This window comes from Lagopus muta, chromosome 1, assembly GCF_023343835.1.
Source record: "Lagopus muta isolate bLagMut1 chromosome 1, bLagMut1 primary, whole genome shotgun sequence".
Taxonomy (NCBI): Eukaryota; Metazoa; Chordata; class Aves; order Galliformes; family Phasianidae; genus Lagopus; species Lagopus muta.
The window spans coordinates 12,114,700-12,138,293 of NC_064433.1; the positions used below are offsets into that span (position 1 = coordinate 12,114,700).

At 36.7% G+C, this 23,594-nt stretch overlaps 1 protein-coding gene across 2 annotated transcripts in view; it reads right to left on the minus strand.

Moving 5' to 3' along the window:
- Window positions 1-2,201: 2,201 nt before the first annotated feature.
- PHTF2 (putative homeodomain transcription factor 2) overlaps window positions 2,202-23,594 on the minus strand; it is a 62,559-nt gene continuing 41,166 nt past the window's right edge. For both annotated transcript variants that reach the window (XM_048948295.1, XM_048948285.1), the window contains 10 exons: window positions 22,478-22,636; window positions 18,829-19,044; window positions 16,828-16,956; window positions 15,488-15,760; window positions 14,379-14,510; window positions 12,306-12,392; window positions 11,149-11,304; window positions 9,477-9,572; window positions 6,076-6,201; window positions 2,202-5,335 (listed from right to left, as the gene is read on the minus strand). In XM_048948295.1, coding sequence (XP_048804252.1) covers window positions 5,315-5,335; window positions 6,076-6,201; window positions 9,477-9,572; window positions 11,149-11,304; window positions 12,306-12,392; window positions 14,379-14,510; window positions 15,488-15,760; window positions 16,828-16,956; window positions 18,829-19,044; window positions 22,478-22,636 — 1,395 coding nt within the window. In that variant the 3' untranslated portion in view covers window positions 2,202-5,314. The remainder of the gene's footprint in view (window positions 5,336-6,075; window positions 6,202-9,476; window positions 9,573-11,148; window positions 11,305-12,305; window positions 12,393-14,378; window positions 14,511-15,487; window positions 15,761-16,827; window positions 16,957-18,828; window positions 19,045-22,477; window positions 22,637-23,594) is intronic.

Here is a 23,594-nt window from a genome sequence, read left to right on the forward strand (position 1 = left end):
CCAGGCTAAACAGCGAGCTGCATGGAGATGGGCAGCTCACCAAAGGCAGTACTCAGCTCAGGGTGAATACTTCTTGAGCATCAGTGTGTGATGCAGAACTTGTATGTGAAATCTTCATTTCTAGGAGTAAGGAAAAGGGAAAAAAGAAAAAAGAAAAAAAAAAAAAGAAAAAAAAAAAAGGTTGTTTTCAATTTTTGTGGTTGCTGAATCAATTACACAGCTGTGGAAACCAAAGGCTGCACTACTGAACAAAATATAAAGGTAGGATTAATCTGCCTTTATTTAGGCATCTCAAAGTTTCACTTCTGAACCCAAATTACTCACGTAATTTCCTTTACACTCAAGAGGGAATGACCCCAGAGGATCACTAGAACTGACATCAGGGATCAACTGTATGAATTCCATTCTGAAGGTAAGTGTTCTTGCTGAATGCAAAGGGAGCCTTGGATCAATTCAACATCCCTGGAACTCAAGTCAATGAGTCCAACAGAGAACATTCTTTACCTGGGAGCCCAGTCACGGGTGTGCTGAGAGGGACATGCGGAGCCGTTGGATGGTGACTTCCTTAATCGGAAATCTGCTACCCCTGACTGTTGTACTCAGCCTTGGTCCCCATTAGAATTACTGCTGAAATGGTTTAATGAAGGACCAGCACAGTCCTTGACGTGACTAAGGAAAATGGTTCATTCCCCACACGTCACATCCTCACTGCTTCACCGCCAAGCCACCACTGAAGTTCCATTTGTTTAGCTGTATTTTTCAATTAGCCAAGTAATTCAACTCCCATCCATTCATGGGTATGGGATAGTGCAGAAGCAAAATATGCTTTTTTTTTAATTCACAATATTTAATTCACAAGCATACGCCAAGAGACTTGAGTTTGGGTTGCGGCATTGCCAGGAGGCAGCCACCTAATCCCTGATAAAATTCATTAACAATAAGATTATGCACAGCAGGCAGGAGCTGTTTGCAAATAACTGCTAAACTAAGGCCCTGGGCAGCCCGTTCCGTGCCCACCACCGCCCTCTGGTGCAGACCCCTTCCCTAAGCCCTCCCCTGACGCAGCTCCATGCCGTTCCCTCAGGCCCTGTCGCTGTCACACAACAGAGCTCAGCGCTGCCCCTGAGAGCAGCTGCAGCCGCCATCAGGCTCAGCCTTCCCGCCTTCATGTCCCTCCTTTGGATGCTAATAGCTTTATGCCCCCCTGGTGTTGTGGCACCCACACTGCACCCAGTGCAGGAGTGAGGCTGCACAGCACAGAGCAGAGCAGGACAAGGCCTGCCCTCTGCTCGCCCGCTGGCAGTGCTGGGCTGCTGCACCGCAGGGTACGGTTGACCTCGGCTGCTTCCTCAGACTCAACTTGCTGACAGCCAGATCCTTTTTCTGCTTTGCAGAACACAGCTCTTTCCTCATGTTCATATGGAACTTTCTGTATTCCAGTTAGTGCCCATTCTGTCACTGAGCACCACTGAAAATAACTTGGTCCCATCCACTCAACTCCCACCCTTCAGATATTTATATAAACATTAAGGAGATCCCCCTCAGCCTTCTCCATGTTGAGCAGTTCCAGGTCTCTCAATCTTCCCTCATACAGGAGATGCTCCAGGCCCCCAGTCATCTTTGCGGCCTTCTGCTGAACTCTAGGAGATCCCTGAATATATATATATTAAATTATATATAAAATTTAAATAATAAAATATAAAATATAAAATTTAAATAATAATATATATATATTTTATATATATATATATATATATATATATATTTTTTTTTTTTTAAACAGAGGAGCAAAAGACAGGACACAGTACTCCAGATGTGGCCTCACCAGGGCAGAGCAGAGGGGCAGGATCGCCTCCCTTGACCTGCTGCCCCTGCTCTTTTTGCATGCACCCCAGGATCCCCTCTTGGCCACAAAGGCACACTGCTGGCTCATGGCCAGCCCGTTGTCCAGCAGGACTCACGTGTCCTTCTCTGCAGAGCTCCCCTCCAGCAGGCCGTCCCCTAACCTGTACTGATGCATGCAGTTACTCTTCCCCAGGCACAGGACTCTGCACTGACCCTTGCTGAAGTTCCTCTCCACCCAGCTCTCTAGGCCGCCATTCAGTGAGACCTGGCCAGCACGGCCTCCTGGTGTGTCAGCATCTCATGTCGCACTCCTGCCTGAACACTGATAGATGCTTGGATTCCACACAGAACTTTTTATTGAAGGAGACAGCTTTAAGGAAGTCAGAACTGATAAAAATAGAGCAGAACTTGAAAGAAGGCAGTAAGCAGTGATGCATCAGTCATATTCTATCCTCTTCAAGTTCCACGAGCATTTTGGAAGGTACTAAGTAAACACGCATTATGTCTAAGATACTTCCTGGCAACATTTTTAACACACACTCAAGAACTCTGTCACATTAAGGTGCCATCCAGAGATGAATGTTTAAAAGAATGGCTCTCAGAAGATGTTAGCTTCTTACTGTATAACACCATCCTTCATTACCCTCAAAAGAAAATTTTATTTGTAACCCACCTACATTTGGAGCAAATTTAGAAAGTGAGCAAACAAACACAAGAGCGTGGTGCAATCTGGTGCCAAATTCTCAGTGGCCAGGGAGATGCCACAAGTGAAACATGTCCAAAGAATAAGCTTCTGGAAAGAAATATATATACATATATTATATTACATTAAACAGTCAGAATGGGGATTAAAATTAATCCCTTAAACAACTGTGAAATAGGGCTGAATCTGCTGCAGTATTTTTCAGATGGAAATGTTTATTTGAGATCTGCATCTCCAGTCCTATTAAAAAATTACTTTGTATAACTAACGTGTGGGAAAGCTTCTGCTCTTGCAATGAAGTTCAATTTTGACAGCCACCACTTGCCCTCCATGTGCAACATTTCCCTCCCAAGTGTTTTAAATCAAACAGAACGCATAGTCGTAAGCGCGGACTTCAATCAAAACAGAAGACTCAGAAATGTGCTGGGTATTACTAAAAGATACAGCTCGCTGCACTTTTTTTCTCCTTTTTCACCATCAACCATAGAAAGCTTTATTCCACGCCTGATCACACTCGCAGTTACAAAACACGTGGCAAAAGTAACCATCAGCATGCAAGATCTGCCATATTTCTACTTGCCTCCATTTTCATACTGGATTTTCATATTGAGGGATGCGATAAACCTCTCCCATTTTTGAGATAATGAATATACCTAATGGTAGCAAATAAAAGGTTTTTATTATTTTTAATTTCATTTCACACATACTTTACTTTTCCCAAGTAACCATTGTTAGTGCAACAATCCAGCACAGTGATAGTTGCTGAGGTATATGTGGTTAAACTAATTTCCCATTCAACCGAAACTGCAACGCATTCCCACCTTCTTTTTTCCTTAAGGTACTGAAAGCAGTATATTCACTGTTCAAGATTTTTTTTTCAAATAATTCCATTCTAAATTGAAGAGTGGCTTTGAAATAGTGACAAGCTGTAAAAGCAACAGCCTCATCTTCTATCCCCTAGAGAACTCCAGCTGCGCTTTTTTCTTAAAACATATTTTGTGCAAAATTAAGTTCTGTGTAGCTCTGTACCATAATTTGGAAAAACCTGTATATAAAATGTACTTAATTTTTTAAAACAATCCCAGCATCAGACAACAGAAAAAGAAGAAACAGATCGGATGCAGCCCAAGTTTCCACATGAGAAACTAAAGATAGTATGTTCTTAAAGCTCCAGTAATACATTCTTTCAAAAGCCAGAATGCACTTTGGTCATTAATAAACATTAGTACAGAGGCAAATAAAATACAAAATGCTTGTTTGTGTTGCTTTATATATAAAAATAGTTTTATACCACAGAAGTTCAAGATGCATTACTGTAAATGCTTAAAGGTTCTGAAGATCAGCAAATATAGTGTAATGCCCCACCTCTTATATTATTCATCATTTTTCAGCATGAAGCCATTATTTCAGAAACAAAAAGTACAAGAACACTTGAGCCTGGTGGCATTAATTCTCCTCACATAAGTTACCTGAAACAACATTTGCACTTCCAAATCAATTACATGAGGTGAACATTCACAATGAGTCAGTATGAGCGGGCCGTGTGAGAGGCAGTGTCAGAAGGAAGGGGAGAAGCTCACGCTCACTGGGAAAGCATGAGGGAATACCCCATGCTGGGGAGGCGTAGGGCAAAGGAGATTAATCTGAAGAGACAAATATGAGAACGTGAGGCTTCATTCATTCTGTTGTCCACCAGAAAGACTCGTTTGCTATTTAGCTGTTCTTAAACTTCTATGTGGTATGAATGGCATATACTATAGTGTACATCAGGAGAGCATCTATCTTACGCTCAGTCACTTATAGCATTCCTTCCACCAGTATGTCTTTTGCCTATTTAAATATTTAGCTTTAACATATAATATATACTGCTCCATCGTTCACCATAATATATTCCAATTAATATACATTTATATGTATATATATAAAGTTTCTCATTAAAAGTAACAATAAAAAGTGCAGATATTGAGCATGCACAGTCAGAGCTGCGCAGAACAGCCCAGTATTTCAAATAAATACAATATTTAATTTTTATCAAAATATTATACAGTATGGTAACCATTTACAATTATTGCTCTAATAAAAGTGTTAACAAAGAGCACTTGTTGACCTGTTATGTAATACCTTATTACTATCCCAGGATATTCAAACTGCAGCCTAAATCAGTTTTGATCCTGGAATTATTCAAAATATTAAAACTCCCACTTGTTTCTTATAGTAATATAAAATATTTCTGCTATCTGTCATACTGTATTGTCAGTACTTTACTTTTTATGTCCTCTTTATTGCAACCAAACATCTATTGATGTTCTCATGTTCCATCCTCATAAACAATGGGTGCAAATAAAAAATCCTAAGCCATGTTACCACACTTAACTCAAATGACTTCCATACAGCACTACTGCAACTAAAAACGTTCAACATTGGCTTCAGCTTTAACAACAAATACAGTAATATAGTGTATTCAGTTGCTAAGATTTCAAGTTGTCAGACACTCAGTTTTTGACCTTCCCAACTCTGATCCTTTCCAAATCTAAACAAATATTTTTGAAAATAAAAATGTCAACTAGAATGAAAATAAAATAGTGAGAAGATGAAATAAATACTAAGATTGCACAAGACAGTCAGATGTAAACACTTCAGTTTTCCAAACAACATCCTTTAAGAGGTTGTAGTTTCTGAAATACAGATTCAGTGGCTGCTTTGAGGCAGTTCTGTCAATGAATGAGCTCTTCTATAACACTGTTATCTCATCTTCTTAGCATATTATCAAGATTTGATCTTCCAGAGCTGAAAAAGTTAGAAAAATGTTAAATAAGCAGTATTTCCAGTTCAGTTTCTATTTAGCAAAGTTGCAATACCGTGTCTGTTTCTTATCACATGTGCTGCATGCAAAATTTAATACAAAAGATAAATTTTATATTCGTTTACTTGTAATATAAAAAAGAGTAGATGTAAGCAAACTCAGTGGGTAATTGAAAGCTTTATGCTACAAGTTTATGGAAACTAAGGTGTCCCATACCCCAAATCTTTGAATAATTTCCAGAGTTTATAGAGTTCAAAGAGGTATGGAAGGTATGACCTAATAAGACAGTTCTCAAGCCATCAAAGCAAGACTGTAATGTTAGACACAGTAATACTGCATCTACTGTAGTACTTCACTGCAATACAAGACAAAGACACAAAAACATTGAGGAACTCGAGAGAGAAATCAGAACTGGAATACAAGAAGTTAAACAAGATCTTCTACCTGGCCATGTAAGTGTCTCTTTATTCATGTCTAGGAATTCTTAGTGATTATGTGTCCTAAACAAAGTCAAAACACCACAAAACTGCAGAAAATTTTAAGAGGGTTCCTTTGACAACTGCGTTGCTATTCTTCTATACAGCTTAAATTTCATAAGCACTTTCAAATAACAAATCTGCTCACTCACACAGATAAGAGTTAATTATTTTACAGTATAAGATTCAACCATTGTAAGATTCTGAACGCCATAATAAAGAGAAAAAAATGGCTGGGAAATAGTTACCTTTAGATTAAATCCAAGCAGGTCACTGATGACACCAGAGACAGCAGACAGGATGACAACTTGGGTGATATTATAAAGGAGCGGATTCATTGTAAGCCCATATAACCTAAACGGACTGTCCAGTTCCTAGTAACATGAAACAATTACATCATTTAAAAAGCAGAAATTATACAGTTTGGTTTTTGTTTTAAGTATCCAAAGGGGTATTTCCTCCATTTAAAACTGCTTATTCTCTTGCCACTATTTACTTTAAAACATCAACATACACTGAACTCTGAGAAATCAGTCATAATGTTTCAGTCATAATGAGCAGACTACAAGAAATTCTGCCTTATGCAGCACATTTTTAGAGTCAGATTTTAGAGTCAGGGTACTTTATAAACTATCATTTATTTATAGACTGTCATGCCATTAATGATATGACTGACTCATGTCTATTTAGGTAGCCTAATTACATCCAGTTAGCAAGCAACATTCACATTAATGACCCATAATTTCATATTTTTGTTATGAAAAATAATGTGTTGTGGACTCCACACTGACTCACCAATGTTACATGCACAATACATGGAAGAATTCATGCCAGTGATTTCTATGGAACAGACAAACTGGCATAAAAAACTGTATTGAACTGTACACCTTATTTGTGTTCATACACATACTGTTATTAGATAGCTCAGGCAGTCTCCAATTAACAGTGGAGTAAAACATTTCCCCGTTCCTCTGCTTATGAAAACACGAAAGAAAATAGCTATTGTGTTCACTGACTGTTGATCGATGGCGTCTGAATAACCCTTCAAAAAATTAGAGGCTACCCATGTAGAACATCTGTCAGTTTGCTTGTGGAGCCAGCAAAGCAGAGAGCGACTTTGTCTGCCAGCTTTTTACAATTCCTCACAGTTTCCTAAAAATCACCTTCAGTGTTTAACTGAAGAAATAAATAGGTAGGCAAAAGGAAAGAAAGATATTCCACAGTGCCACAAGACTGCTTCACTGCTATGAAAAATGAACAGTGTCTATTCTAATACAATTCCCTTTCTTCTCTATTAATTTAGAGAATAACTAGTAATGAACGTAGAAAATGAACATAAAGGATTAAAAAAAATACTAACGATCTTTTAACTGCAAATGTTTTGCACTTTCATTGGAATGATCAAAACATCAGCCAAAATTAATCTGTAGTGAACTTGAACAAAGACCTTTCTGCACCAGTTTTGCAATTCTTAGTGAGTGATCAAAGTCATCCAAACTTTCCTGGCCTTGAAACACGTGAGAAAGAAGAAAATATGTTTTAAATATAAAAATGGATTACGTGAAGTATAACAACCATCAGCACTTTCAATTCTTAATCTTTCTCCTGCATTACATCCTGGGTCTGGAACAAGGCTTTATCACTCCTGTTTTAATAATAAAGTATTTCACAGCTCTGAATCTTCCCCGAAACAAGGTAAAATGAGAATGAACAACCATTCCATTCAAATGCAATGTAGTACTAAATTTTGCTGCAAATACAAAAAAAGCAAGATTCCAAGGAGAGCAGCAGAGAATTTCTCTTTAAGGAAACACTTTCAGCTTGTGGGTTTCATCTCATCAACTTCAGGAGTAAAATAAAAAAAGTAAGCATAGTCAATATTATATAATTCATTATTATTATTAAATTGACAATAAAAGCTCTTAGCAATCCAGTCCACTTAAGTGCTGAACATGAAATAATTCTGTTGATCACTAACTACTAAGGATTCTATCTATTCTATTCTAGGGACATCTAATGCTCCCGTTTGGGAGATTTGGAAATCCCACCTCACTTTTGGGCACATTCTCATAGAAACTAAGGGGTGGTGTGGGATTTGTGTCATGAAATCCACCCCTCTGTTGGAAAGATCATGATGCTGACACATTTCTGTAAAGAGTAAAACATGAAAAGTGGTTTGAAAACAGCATGAATTGCAGGGAAAACTCTGGAGCGAATCACACCAAGAATTCAGCATCCTGTCAACTACTTTTCACCGTTTTCTCACAGAACACCAACATTTCAGCTCATCAGATATCCAAATGTGATGCATTTTGTCTACTTGTCCAGGCTCCCCTTGAATCCACATAATCTTTCTGCATCCACAGCATTTTTGACAAAACACTTCCACAAGCCTCCTTTTTTCTGCTTGTTCCAAAAAAAGCTCTTGACAAACAGCTCTATGGTCCCTCACTACAGAGATACCCTCAATATTTGATTCATCCAAGCACCCCATGACTCTGGTCCACAGCTCTCAACTCAGACAATTGCTTTGTCAATCCTGAGTCCCAGGCTGCTCAGTCAGTTCTCACATGGAAAGTTCCACTACTTTTTTGAGACGAAGGAACCACAAACGCTGTTGAAGCTGAGGTGGTGGGGAGTTAGCTGACTGGAGGAAACATTCCATCATTTCAGCTATTAGCTAACTACATGGGAATCAAAGGGGTAAGTGACTGGAGTTCAGTGTGTGGAAGAACCAGGCAGCAAGGTCTTAAAGTAGCACTACATGCATAATAAGTAATAAAATTTAAAAAGAAAAAAATCTTAATGTTCTTGAATTATTTTGACTGCAGAGCAAAGGTACATGCACTAAACATATTGCCTTAGATTTACTGAATGATAATCCAACCATTCACTCTACTCTACATGTGGAATAAGCATCAACTGTGCTATATTCAAACATGGCAGGAGGTGTTTGTAGCACAGCTTTGAAAAGAATTTAAGGGGAAGGAAAGACCTTTATATTTGCAAATCATTTCTGAAGAACTGTTTCACATCACCTTCACATCTTTGACTAAATGAAAGAGTTGATGAAAGAGGTGAAATCAAAACGCAGTTGTTACATTCCCTCTTAACCCAAGAATAAATGAATCAGTGGCAGTATTTTAAGATCTTCACTGTAACAGCAGAATGCATGACAAGACAAATTTAATTTAAAACTTGCACATAACAGCAGAAGTGATTCTGTGACAGTAAGTAAAGACAACATTGAGTGTAATCAAGTTGTAGTTTGAAATGCTAATCAGTATCAAGTTTTAAAAGGAATTATTTTTGAGGAAGAATACAAATAATTTAGTAGCTTATTACTAGAAATAGATACCAAGTTTGAAAATTAAATTGTGTCATTTCATGAGGGTTCCTCATCTTGCACATCCTAAAGCACCTTCTCTCACTCTACATTAGAGAACAGAACTTACTGCATGTAATGATTATTGGTAATTCACAACAATAGCAACATAAGAGACTGAAGAAGTATGAACACGTAGCATCACTGCGAGTTATGAGCAGATTTAAACCAAAGGATACTGCAGAAATAACACAAACGATTCATTAAGTCGTCCATTCTGCTTCTAAGCTATAAATAATACAGTAAATCTATTTTAATTCCTACCTTCAATAACTTAGTGGCAAGTTTTAAAACGTTGTTCACTAGTGTCAGTTCCTCCTTCTTATTAGGCTTTTTCTCCATTTTCAAGTACAGATTTATCTGATTTAAACAGAACACAAGTATCAACATGTATGCAGAATCTAAAGGAATTCATTCAAAAGCATTTAATAATAAACTGAAGTGATTATTCAGTATACATGATAGAACAGCAATGACATTTCTGCAAGCACAGGATTTTCTTTGCTTTGTTCTTATTTTTTAAGGACAAATACTGCCCCAGTTCTGTATGAAAAGACAATGTTTTGTGATACATTTGATACTATTACAGGAACAATTTTAAAGCTTAATGTCATCTACAAATCAGTCAAAAAGCACCACCTATGCAATGTCTACATATTTTCTTTCTTTGATAATTGTTTGAGGTTTGCCAGTTCATTTTCAGATGTTACTTTTTAGTGTGCACACCTTATAGGCCTAACATTCCCAGAAATTCTTGCATCGACTGAAATGATAAAACATAATTCTGCTGAACTGTAATTTTTTTCAAAAAGATTTGTGTCACTGAATACTGCATGAACACCTTCAGTGCAGAAAATCTTGCTACTTCCTTGAAAAATATGAAATATTATTGAATTAAACTCCTTTGCTGTAGAACAACAGTGTATCAATCATTTCAATGCTTCTGGAATCCAGACTTCTTCAGAACACTGCTTCTGAGAAAGTTAGTTATGAATACTAGCTCTCCCTTGGAAATCCTGAAACTCCTGCTTTCATTCTCATTGGTCTGATACACATGCCAGACCTGGCAAAGTTCAGTGTTTTGCTTTTTATTTAATTGCAAAATAAAAAATTGGAAAAAAAAATCTGACTTTTCATTTCAGTATGACAACCATTGACAATACATTAAAAATCAGCATTATGTTCAAGCAGTCCTTCAAATGACAAACTTCTACCAACCTACAGCAGCAAAGTTGCATAAAGGAAGCGTTGTTACAGGGGTTTGTTGTAGGGTGGTTAAGGAAGAAAGGACCTCATCGTGTAAGCAAGAATAACTGAATATTATTGTGTCTCCCTGGCAAGCTCACTGTAAGCTTGTAGAATTAAGTTAAAATCAAAATGATCACTAACACATTGCAAGGCAAATTAAGCTCCCAATCTATTTCCTTCCAAAGTAAGTTATGATTTTAGAGACAAAGGGATACCAGACCTTAAATATGAAAGAAAGGGTCTCATATTGAATTACATTTTCCTTTTTATTTCAGGGAAATGAATTATAATAGGTAAGCTGGATTCAAGTACAAAGCTAAGTGATAACACTTGTTAAACTTTTATTTATTTAAAGTTCAGGGAACTTAGACTGTTGCTTTCAACTTCAGGTTTTGAACTGGCTAAAATGTTCAAGGCCTGACTCTCAGAAAGAGTGTAGTTTAAAAACCTATGAAAGCAAAATAAAATGTAGAGTTTCTCTGTCTCTCATTTGCCTTGCTCTTTGCAGTTTTTTCAGTATCTACAGAAATAGAACTTCAAGTTGTAAGGATCTGGAATAACTTGTTTCACTACACCACAATTAACTATTACATTCAAACCATCTTAAGTCAGCTAGAATGCATGCCTAAGAGCTAACAGACAAATTATTTATTTAGATAGAAAAACGTATATCTGCACAAATTCTCACCTGCTCAGTAAGTAATATTGAGGTATTGCTGTATTTTTTACTGGTTTCAGATCCAAGAGTAACAAATCTCAATAGAAAAAGTGTTAGTGAAATGCACCAAATTACTAGTTCCCAATTGTAGTGACAATCAAGGAAGATCTCATGCATGTGAAGCAGCTGTAAGCAAAAGGGAAAAATTAAAACTGAGTCCAGATTAATATTTATACTGCAATATAAGAAAAGAGTTATGTATCTTCCCAACACCAAAAAATAATTTCCCAGTAATGAGTATGAGGGTTGTTTTCAAGTATCAAATATCTTTAATCATAATTTAAAATCAAAATTCTTTAAATGATATTAGGACTGAGAAAAGGTTGAAAAGTGAAAAAGTTGAAGGAAAGTGAATTCAAAGCCTCAACCAGAATTTAAACTTTTTTTCATATTTCTAAAGTAACAGAAAAATGTATTACATTCCATGATGATTTTACACTCTATTTTGCGATTTCAAAGACACCATGTGGGATGAAAACCAAAACATGCCTTCAAGTATGCTGAATTACATAGAAAATTTGATTGAAGTAGCATGATTGCTGAATTACATTCTTATTAATGTATTTATAGCTTACTACTGTGAAAACACATTCGCATTAACTAGGGAAGGAAGTGGAAAATACAACCAGAAGTCATTCAGAAGCTTAACTGTACACTGAAACAGAAGGTGGAGCACCGACTTCTAATTAACAAGAAATCTGATTTAAGCATAGATGTGCTTTCAAAAAGATATTCCACTAGAGGGCAGGCTAATACAGCCAACAAATTCATCAGCATCTTCAAATCGTAATTGTTGTTATATCCTTATGAAGCACATCTTGATGCACTATGTTAGAAAAAACTCTTGTTTCAATTACAAAATGAACAATGAAAGAGGACAGATAAGAAACAAAAGAGTAGTAACACCATGCCAGTAATTACTGTGAGTTTCTTTGGCTATTACAGAGTGGCATACTGATAATATTCTAAAGTAAATAAACGAATACAATGAATGGAGCTTAATCTTCTGAAAAGCTCTAATAGCCGTTACTGATTTTTCAGTGGAGTCTCTTATCTTAACACGAACCATCACACAAAAGGCAGTCTATTTTTTAAAAAACTACTTAAGTCATGTGTGATTTCCTCACCTGTGCACAACAGATAAATACAACTGAGATAGTCAGGAGGAAGGCAGATGAAACTATTACATCAACTGAGCGCTGAGGACCTCGACGCTGAAAATAACAGAGATGCATACGTGAGTGAAAATCCACCTAACCACTGAACCACTGACATTCAGTGCAGCCAGTTATATTTACTTTTAGAACATAGTTTGCTCATAGCTTGCAATTTGGTAATCTGAGTACCACACAACATATAGGAATTAAAAGTACAGCTCCTAACAAATACCCCCAAAGGCATTTGAGGTAGTTCAGATGCAGACAAGGACAGCTATGATAAAACAATATATACACCACTTGTTTAGTTAGCTCATTCATGATGAGAAGCAGTGAATTCACTACAGCACTGGGCTTTAATTCCGAGTATCAAACCAGTGCTAACAACACTCTGGACATCAGATTGCAATGGAATATCAAGACTTAATTTCACATAGCTCTTTGTTTTCACTACTTGCATCTTTCTAACATATAAAAATCATAGTCCTACATCACTCTCATCAAGGTACAATTCTCTCACGTGACAATTCCAAGAGAGCAAGAAGGAAAACTTGGGAAACAAATACACTGTGATGAAAGATCCAATGTCACTGTACCCAGTAATTTTTTTGTTCTTAATTTCTTACTGGTATAACAAAATGTTTCCATCCACTGAACATTTTCCATGTTCTTTCTAATTAAATACTTAAGTACCCTCTGTTGCAATGAAACACGTCCAAGTCACAACACGCATCTCTTTCACAACTTCATTCTCGTATGTATGTAATTAGCAGTGCTTTTGGAGAAAAGCGGGAGGTGCGTATATGCAAGGTATAATCTTGGAACTTGGAAAAGGAGATAGAAGGTTAATTACAGGGGAAAAAAATCAAGTACAAGTTGGTACTGCAGCAGTAAATGCTCTTATACACACAGCATTTTGCCTGCATGAAACTCAAGATGTGCACATATTTTAACTCATTTACTTACAGATGGAAAAACAACCAGGTAATATGCAGGTGTAATTTGGACAAATGCTATGCCAGTATCTGCCAGTAGCACTACTGTGAGAAGGCTAAGTTCCTTAGCTGCTTGTCTCCACTCCTTTACTTATGCAAGTGCAGGCCTTATGGAGCTGCCCAGTGAACCACATATATCAGCAGATGGAGGTGAAAATGACTGCCCTTCACTGGTTATTTTTCAGTTTGTTTTGCACCTGCTTCTGACCACTGCGTGTCTGCACTTCTGTTTGCAACAACAGAATTATAGAGAAGTTTCTTATGGCATATGAAGAGGTGGAATACATAGGTGACAGTTGTGAGGAAAGAAGGCAAGACAGTCTCCACATCAATGTCAACATACATAGCTTTTAAAGCACGAGAGCTACATTCTACTGCACAAATGCTGTTCTCCTTCTTTCTTCCTACACAGCAACACATCACAGACTAGACAGAAAAAAGCCTGCCATGATGTAGGCACCAAAGTTTCATTACCTAATGCAGAGAGAAAAATAGGAAAAAAAAAAAAACTTGCAAGCTCAAAAAATGAGCTAGGATCATCAAAATGCTCTGGGATGAAAAGAGCATTAGAGAGCTATCACTTGAGACATCTCATTATTTCAGTTGAACAAACAGTAAAGAGATCAGAATGTCTTACAAGTTGTGGGCACAATTTCTAGCTTCGTGTGATATGCATGCACTCACAGTATAAATATGCACACAAGCTCCCTTGCTTCATAAATTCCTTGTATGTTAAGGACACAGGTGGAGCTCTTACAGTGATTTATTGTCTGTGTTCTACCACACTATACTCACCTGAGACACATCCCTGCTCTAATCACTTAACAGAAGACTTCTACTCTGAACACGGTCATACCTCATACCAAGGTGGAAAACACTCTCATCTGGCTGCTTGCTGATGCTGCTGGCCAGGAGTCGCCAAAATAAAGTGGACTGGGCACACATGCACCAGTAAGGGCACACAGAGGACAACTCAAATACCTACTTTTCATCAACAGCACATGGGACTGTTTCTACTTAAGTGGTAGCAAAAATTTACGTTACTTACCTTTAGATAGGACCTGAGAGAAAGCCACATTTTTATATTCTGTACTTTCTTCAAACGGAAGTGAGGAACCTCTGATTTTCTTGCCCTTCTGGCAGATGTTAGATGACCAAAAAGTTTAGCAAAAAGTAACCTCTGCAGGGAAGGAAAAAATAATGAAGCTGTTAAGTCATTTTTGAGGGCGCTAAAAAGAAAATGGAGAAAAAGCCTCACTTAATATACCAATGTACAATGTATCGAGGTAAAGTAAAACATGCTAATTACAACACAGAAATAAGAGTCCTAAAAAGAAGAGATACACTGAACAGTTTTAAAAGTCACATTAATTTAATGAAAACCAAAATAGAACTGCAATTCCCCTTTTCAAGTTTCAGACAACAGATCTACAATGCTATTAACATTTGGGAGATAATCAAACAAGTGCACCACTTGCACTAAAGAGTGCTTAACCCAGAACTTTTTTCCAACAGAAATGGCAACTAAAGCAGTTCAATGCTTCTCTATTGTACTGAAGCCCTTCTTTTGGCTACAATGTAAGAAAACTATTTATCTTTTTTCTTTTCCAGGCTAGAAAGTAACTACGTGAGGGAGCTGGTAAGAGAGTATCAGACAGCAACATTGCCAGTCTGTGGGACAGAGGTGTCAGCAAAGCAGACTGGGCTGGGGTCTGGACTAGACCATTTCCAATTACTCTTAAAAATGTTTTGAATGAAACACGCTGGTGAAACAATCTAGAAATTCAAAGAGCTCTTTTACCAAATTTCTTTCTTCTTGAGGAACACTGAAACAAACCGGGTCATGACTAAGAACGGGCCAATATGCTGAGTCAGAACTATGAAATAAATGGTTTTACCTCCAAAATGCTCTTATGCAAGAAAAAAGCTTAGCTACAAGCTTGAAGGACACTTAATCCTTTGTATCTGGGTCATCTCCTAATCTGTAATCCCACTGAAGTATATGGAACTGTCGATCTACAAAACCTTGGGGCAACTATGAACACAAGATGAAAATATCCACAAAACCAAATAAAACATAAATAAATAAATAAAAGAAACCCCAAAACAAATTATTTGGGTTTTTTTGGACTAAACCTCTTGGTTTATTTTATGTACCTGTTTGTAAGTTCTCTCTGCTACACACAGCAGGAAAAAGAAAATCCACACTAGAGACACACGGACCACAAAACTTATAACAACCATTGAGAGAACCAGTATGTCTCCATTTGATCCAAATGCTGTAATGCAAAGTTCAGTGGCAGAATGTGCAGCTAGCTGTTCCAAATCTTTAGCTTGGGAAAGTCGAAATACAAATGGCATTAAACCCAAGACTAAAGATATGATGTTTCCAAAAATCTGATAACCGATTCCTGGTATATAGCTGTTCACCTACAAGCAAAAGAAAAAAAGCACATTGTAAAGTTTGGAACTTATCTTGTCCTTATTAATGTCACCGTTTCACTATTGCAACAGACACTTTACAATGTGTTACACAACATGAATCCTACAACCAAGCATCTTTGTAGTTCACTACTAATAAAAGGAAAGTGCTCCAGGAGCATTTAATACACAGCAACAATCACGAATAAACACCAGCAACAAAACATTGAAACACTTCAGTGTATATCCTTGCAGTAAAAATTAATTCAACACTGAATTAGCAGAATTCAACCAATCAGACTTTGCTGTTTACATGTTGCATCTTAATCTAATAGTCTAATTGCATTCTGCTTCTAGGTTATGTGGTTTTTTAAAAGAATCAAAGCATTCACAGTGCAGTAGGATTGGAATTCTGTTGTGCTGTTATGGCTTTATCAAGGTTCACTTCTACTGTGACTGCACCCAGAACTATATTGCTTCTGAGGCAGGTACAGAGATCTGAACTTAGTTTGTGAATGCAGTGCTTTCTGACAAGTTGGAAATGTCCGTATCAACTTGTCAGAATTACTGATAATTGCCAAAAACTATGCTAAGATTTTACACGTAACCCTACTAAATATATGAATCATCTATGCTGAAAAACAGTATAACATTAATCATAAGGAATGCCAGGAATCAGAAGACATCCCATTCATCCTCTTTACACTTTTGTTTCCTAAAACAGAAAAGCTTTCTTCTCTAATCTGAAGTATCCAAATACTCAGATATATGTACATCTAACCCAACATATTAGTTGTCCAGAAGAATCAAGGAGATAAATATTCACAGCATATGCCACTGGAACAATAAAATAGAGGCTATCTTCTAAGCACCCAGCAATGCAAATGTATTTTATTATCACACCACTCTTATTACTGATAGTTACAAGAGCTATAAGTACGAGGACCACTCCAAAAGTAATGTCTCCTATGTTATTTTGTTGGTCCATGACATCAGAGGCAGATGTTGATCGTGTGACAGTACAGGCAGTACTTATTTTTGAACCTAGACACAATATCTGTAAAAAGAATACTCACTCTGTTCATTATCATACCACTGATTTCAAGCACAGACATATCTGCTTTCTTGCAGTCGTTCCCCTCCCATACAATTGCACTTATTTTTTCTAGTCCTGGATTCAAACTATGGATCCAAGGCAAGTGACTCTGGGGAAGACAAACAATATATTCCATCAGTAATATCAACCTATTGTTATGTCAATGTTTCTTTGTCAGGAATACACTAACAAAAAAAAAAAAGTGCTTAGACTGACACAAATGTTGTTACATAGCATTTACTTCTCCTGCATTACTGTATGTTAAACACTCAAAGTCATTCACTTCTTTCCCAATAAATAGCTGTTGTCTCTAGGACTCTAATCAATGTATGCTGCCCCAACAGCCAAGTAATTTCAATCTAAAGTAATAAATGCACATATTTATTTACTGTAATCAGAGAAGAGCTGAGAACTGAAAGACCCTGAAAATGCTGAGGTAACAAGTGCTGCTGCAGCCACTTCTCGATTTCCCTCAGTCCTGTCTCACCCCTTTCAATTACAGGCAATCAAAACTGATCTCAGCTTGCCAGGTTAACCAGCACTGTTTGAATCAAATAGAAAGGCTGGAATGGGGGGCATATTATCAAATATTTATCCTATCATTTAATAAAAGTATGTGTGTGTGTGGGGGGGGGGGTTATAACTTGATTTATCAGTATTTATCCGAAACCTTTCTGTGCTGCTAAGTACTCAATTGTTTCCTTTCTTTTCCATTAGAGGGGAAAAAAAAAAAACATCTATATTGTTAACATAAATTATAGCTGCAGAAAGACTTTCTTAAACATAGATTTCCACTATTTTCCTCTAGAGGGAGTATCTACACCAGGAGCTGAAATTCAAACATTTCACAGTCTATAATGAAACAAACCAACCAAAACATTAAACTTCAAAAAAACATGGAATACAAGCAAGAACTAAAATAAATTTTAAAAGCAAAGAGTGCAGAAATTCAAACTGCTGTTCCTGTTGCTTTGGGGGTGGATTTTATTGGTTGGTTGGGTTTTTTTGAGGGGGGGATACCAACAAATCCATCATTTTCAGTTCCAGTTATGAGTGAACAAGCCTATCTTTTGAGACTCTTTTTCTCAGCTATCAGTAACATCACCTCCTGTATTAAATTCCTTAGCACTGATGTAAGCAGTGCCAACATACATTGCATATTTAACAAGAAAAATATTTCACAGCAGGTAGTATGCAATTTAGTGGAAAACCCTGTAATATAAACATAACTGGTACTGACATCTGAATGTTTTTTTATCAAATGAAGACTAACACATGATCATTTGGGGGGTTGGACTCGATGATCTCTGGAGGAGGTCCCTTCCAACCCCTACAATTCTGTGATTCTGTGATTAGCTAATAAGTATGGACAATGGATTCTGTCCAATTAACCCACGGCAGGCTGCAACTAAAGAGTTGCCCAACAAACACTAACATTTTCCGAAATTACTGCCCAGATGTTTCTATAGAACAGTATTAAGAAAAATAAATGATCAGCTTTAAGGTAAAAATAAAATTTAAAAAAAAATATTTTATCTAAAAAGAATACAGATATAAATGTATGAAGAACATAAAGAATACACACGTAACATGATATTACATATGTTATCTTGCTGTGTGGTTTCATATATATATATATATATATATATACATGCATATACAAACAAAAATATTCCCTCAGATATATACATGATTCTACAACAGGAACCTTCAATCAATCAATACTTTTCCTGAACTACAATCCTAACACAAAACTATTCTGCAGGCTATTACAATACGTTGTCATATCCTCTCCATCTGACAAATTAATTACTGAGTAGCAGAAATTCAATTTTCCTTGTTTTAATTCTACCAAATCACTTTGGCTCTGTTATTCCATTTAATAGAGAGTTCTTTCTCCCAGGCTTCCTGAGCACATGAGAAAGCTGATGAGACTAAAGATGTACGTGCTGTAAAGTCAAAATCAGCAGATATGACCAACCTGATGAAATGGGTCATCTCTATATTCTTTCTTCACACATGGATTCATTTGAGGACTTTCTACATCCGTCTCACTGGTACAGGAAGAGTGGCACTCTGCACAGTGTAGGAGGTCCTCCCACACATCTTCAGTTTCTGATTCTGGCCTTGCACTCTCAGAATCCTGCCTGGAGCTTGAACACCGAGAACTGCAGCTAGTACCTGATTTAGGGGTATCCTGAAATTAAAATATTCATTGGAATTAATGCTGTTTTTGTACTCTATTTCCTTAACAGAAGAGTTAGTAAGTTCAAATGTAGCAAGTCCACATGCATCAGTTTTTTATGTTCCACTCATTACATTTCAAATCAGAAAGTATTATATGTTTACTGCACAGTTGACACCACACAAGTAATAGTTCGTGGTCCTTGTATTCATGGGGGGATTGGTCACACAATGAAGACTCAATTCACACACATTAGGAAGAAGTAACTTCTACAGATTTTTAAAATTCATTAATTTAGAGCAATCATCAAGCCTGTCTCCAACTTCCGATTTAATGAGTGATAAATTAAGTCTCCTAAAACACATTACAGCTTCATTATTTTAGTGAAAATATCGAAGATACAAATAAGACTTAAAGGCACATACACTGACCTGCACTTAGAATAGAAAAGTGGAGTGAGAAAAGCCTAATTCACTAAATATTTTAAACTGATTTGCCACTTTGTCCTTCTATCCCATGTTGTTTGGTTTGATCTACTTTACCTAGTTATTAACATATCTGTCCCTCCCCAACCTGTTAGTATAGCTTTTAAAAAAATTCACAAAAGGATAAATCAGATTAAAGCAAGACTAAGGGATTTAGAGGACAAAGACTTCCTCTTTAGCTTCACCCACAGAAACTGGGTATATGTGGAATAAAAAAATAAGCCTAAAGTACAGTGACACACCAGATGGGCATTTGCAGATTGTGTCTCCTTCAGGTGCAGACTCAGAATTGCACTGCCAGATTCTACTCACCGTACAGTGAGGGATTCTTTCAAAAAATGGGCAAGAAAAAAGAAGGTCCTGGAGGAAGAAGAGACAGATAATTCCAGCTATCCAAGATCCGAGGCACCCAATAGCAATGTGGACATCATTTTCCTAGTTCTAAAAGAAATGCTGGTATGCCCCAGAAGTACATTTTAAAATTATTTGCCTATAATAATCTATAAAAACACCAATTTGATTCTCAGTGTCCACTGTTAAGCTTCATGTACCTTCCCAAAGACAGTGTGTGAGCTTCTTTGAAGACAGGCAATAGGTGTAGAGAGAAAGAATAAGTGAGAGTATCCATACCAGTACTGGGTAGATGTGTGATTTACACAGTCATGCATAAAAAAACTAATTATTTTTAAGAAAGTGCAGTTGAGAAGCAAGCATGCCTCATTATTTTTAAATTTTGCACACTGCTTACATAATAACATAGAAAAACATTACTCTTGAGAGACTTAAATACCCCAGTGCATACACATACTGCAATCTAATGTTTTCTTCAGAAGAAAAGAAGACCTCTAAGCTCCTTTCGATGGTTAGATGAACCAATTTCCTGCAAGACAGGTCTTAAATGCAGTACCATCCTACTCATCACTATCATCTGCCAATTTCCATCCTTTCTTAGGGCAAAATTCCTTTTTTTCTACTACAGTTTATCTCAAGATTATGCCCAATTTTCTTCACTGAAAAACACAATTAAGGAATACTGCAGCAGGCCTATTAATTTAATATGACTTGCAATGCATTACCAGCTGAAGAAGTTACTTGTTCTTCCTGGAAACCATGCTTCATATACTTTATGCAATCAATTTTGTAAAGAAATACATAGCAGAAGTTTGCTCCAAGCTCTTTTTAGTGAGATGATAGAACTCCAATACCAAAGATAATATCCAAAACATTGATTCTTTATAGAACATGGTCAGTACAGGGTGCTAAGTCTCGAACTGAATGAAGCAAGAAGATTAAAAAGCAATACCTCAAACAACAACTGACAAGCAAACATCAAAATAAGGGAAAACAGGACAGAAACTGAAAGTACTGTCTTATTTATATATATTTATATATATATGCATATACACACATACACTTACACTTATATGTATATATATATACATATACATATATATATATATGCACACTTATTTTTTAAAATACAAAGAAAGCTTTCAGTTTTCAAAACTACTGTTTCATTTCCTTTGTAATCACGTTGAGGGAAAAGAGCTGCTAACAACACAGAAAAGCTTCCTGTTCCATGGCATCAATCACAAAGATAGGGGGAAAAAGTGTGAATTATTACTACACACAGAATAAATTCATGTTTTTTGAATTTCTGAAGGTATCTACACACAGTCCTCCCAAAACAATATTTCAGAATTTTACAGCTCTGAGACACCTTTTGGAAAAGAAAACAAATTTAAGATGGAAAAAAAAAAATCATCTGCAATCACATCTGTCCAGCTGCATTAGCATGCAGTCAAGAGACATTTTCTGCAATATGAAACATTTCCAAGTATTACCATGTTCAGAAAGTCTAAACTAAACATACATAGGACATCACACAGTTAAAAATGAATCAGTCTTCTAGATCTCTCAATCTGAAGTCTGTGATAAGCAAATTATAGAAAATTAGTGAATGCTTTTATGCAAAATAAAGGCCTCAAGACTTTGTAGTTATTATCAGAGAAAGCAGCATTATATGAACCCTTCTAAGAAGGCATTATTTATATCAAGTGGAAGGCTTGCTTATGATGCTCTGCCTGTTAGAGCCACCCACAAGCACACTCCTGTCAGAACCAAAATTACTCTGCACATTCTTTTCTCATAGTCCTAGTTGGGGAAAAAAAAGGGGGTGGAGGGGGGGAGGGGCAAGTACAGTTGTTAAAAAGAAAAAACGCTGCAAAAACCTCAAAGTTTTGTTTATCTGTTAAGTTGCATACCATCAGCAAAAAGAGCGGAAATCCTTTAGAATGAAGAGGAAAAACAAAAGCCCTCCCTCACTTCTATCTTTCAGTATCTGAACCCTTACAACTAATGACTCTACTAATACCGAATTGCTGCCTTCCTCCTCTTAGCTCTGATGTTAGTAAATCTCTTAAAATTTAAGGTTTTGTGTGTTTCTGTTGCAATGTAACACTAACAATTTTGTTGAGATTTCATGACAATATTTTAATGGCTTTCAACAAACACGAAGGAATGACAAAACAGGCAAACTATCAGATGACTTCACAAGAAGGTTGATGAATCGAAAATACGATGTAAATGGAGAAAAGCAGCAGCACTAGTATGATGAAAATGCTGCTATTGCCAACTAGTGCTGTTTCTGTAACGAATCACGTTTTCAAAAGAGATACCTGCTATCAAAAGATAGCAATAGAGCTAACTGAAATCTGTTGCAAGATGTATAGGATGTATCAGAGGATCTTAACAACAAATTGAAAAAATTGACAAAGCTCAGCTGAATAAAAACCTCACAGTTCAAACTCTGTTATACAAAAAGGAATCCCTCTCCTTCACTAACATGGCTTCAATTTAACATAATCCTAAAACACAGTATCAGAGAAAAAAAAAATACTCAACAAGAAGCCTAGAGCTTCAGTCAAATTACATAAAAGAGGCAACAGAAGAATAGATACCTCCAAAGGATAGTGTTTCTTGTAATGGTGAGATTTTCTGTTTCGAAGAGCGCCATCACTAGAAGTGCGTTCTACATTGCGGCGTAAAGAGTACCCAGTTTCAGGCCCCTCCTCACTAGAAACTTCATCTGATAAGTTGGTCACAGTCCTGTGAGTCTCCTAGTGCAAGAAGTAGAGTATCAGTAAGACTTACACTCATACTTACCGATTATAAACTATTACAATCCAATTCCTTTCTGCAATGTTATGTATGCCTCGTTAAAGTAAATACTGCATTTTCAATTGTAAGAAGTGATACAGCAGATATTACAAAATAAAACTGTAGTATCAAAATAAACAGTTCTCAGACAATGAATAGCTAGTTCACATTTAGCTCATGAATGCTGGCATTCATATTTTGAAGGCCTAAATGCAGGATATCCAAAAAGCTTGAGAAAATAAATTTGTGATAGCAGTCACGCTTAATTATCAACACATATGGTATAAAGTCAGCATTTACCTCTTTCAGTTACAAAACATCACAAGGTTTGTTTGTGAAAGGAAGACCCAGATAACAAATTTATCACACTTTTCCCTGATTTTAAACTGAAGTGAAACCAGACCTGACAGTAAAAGGAAGAAGAGAGCGCATAGAAGATTGGTCAGCTGTCAGAAACTTTCTGTATACTCTCATTTATTATGACACCACTGCATAGAACCCTGTAAAATTTCCTTCAGAGTTGCACAGTCATCAGTGAAATGACAGACGATCCCTTCACCCCTGCAATTCAGGCATCTATTTTTCTTCCATAATGAGCTCTGGCTTCTGAGATGCTTCAGTGTCAACTCATCTCACTTTCTTAACAGATGAGCTGCATAGAGGGAGGGACATGCAGAATACAGCCTGTGGTGGCTTATCTACTATTTTTCAAGGTGGCAAAAAAATGTATATATTATGCTTTGGAATTAGAGATGAGGAGTCTATTCTAGCCTCTGACAGCTTCTCTTTAATGCAAACATGTATACAACGTGATGCTAAGCATGTAGAAAACTCATCACTAAAACCCTTAAAAAAAAATCATCATTTGTTGAATTTCATCAAGAACGCAAAATGCTTGGAATGAATGTCTTCAATGAA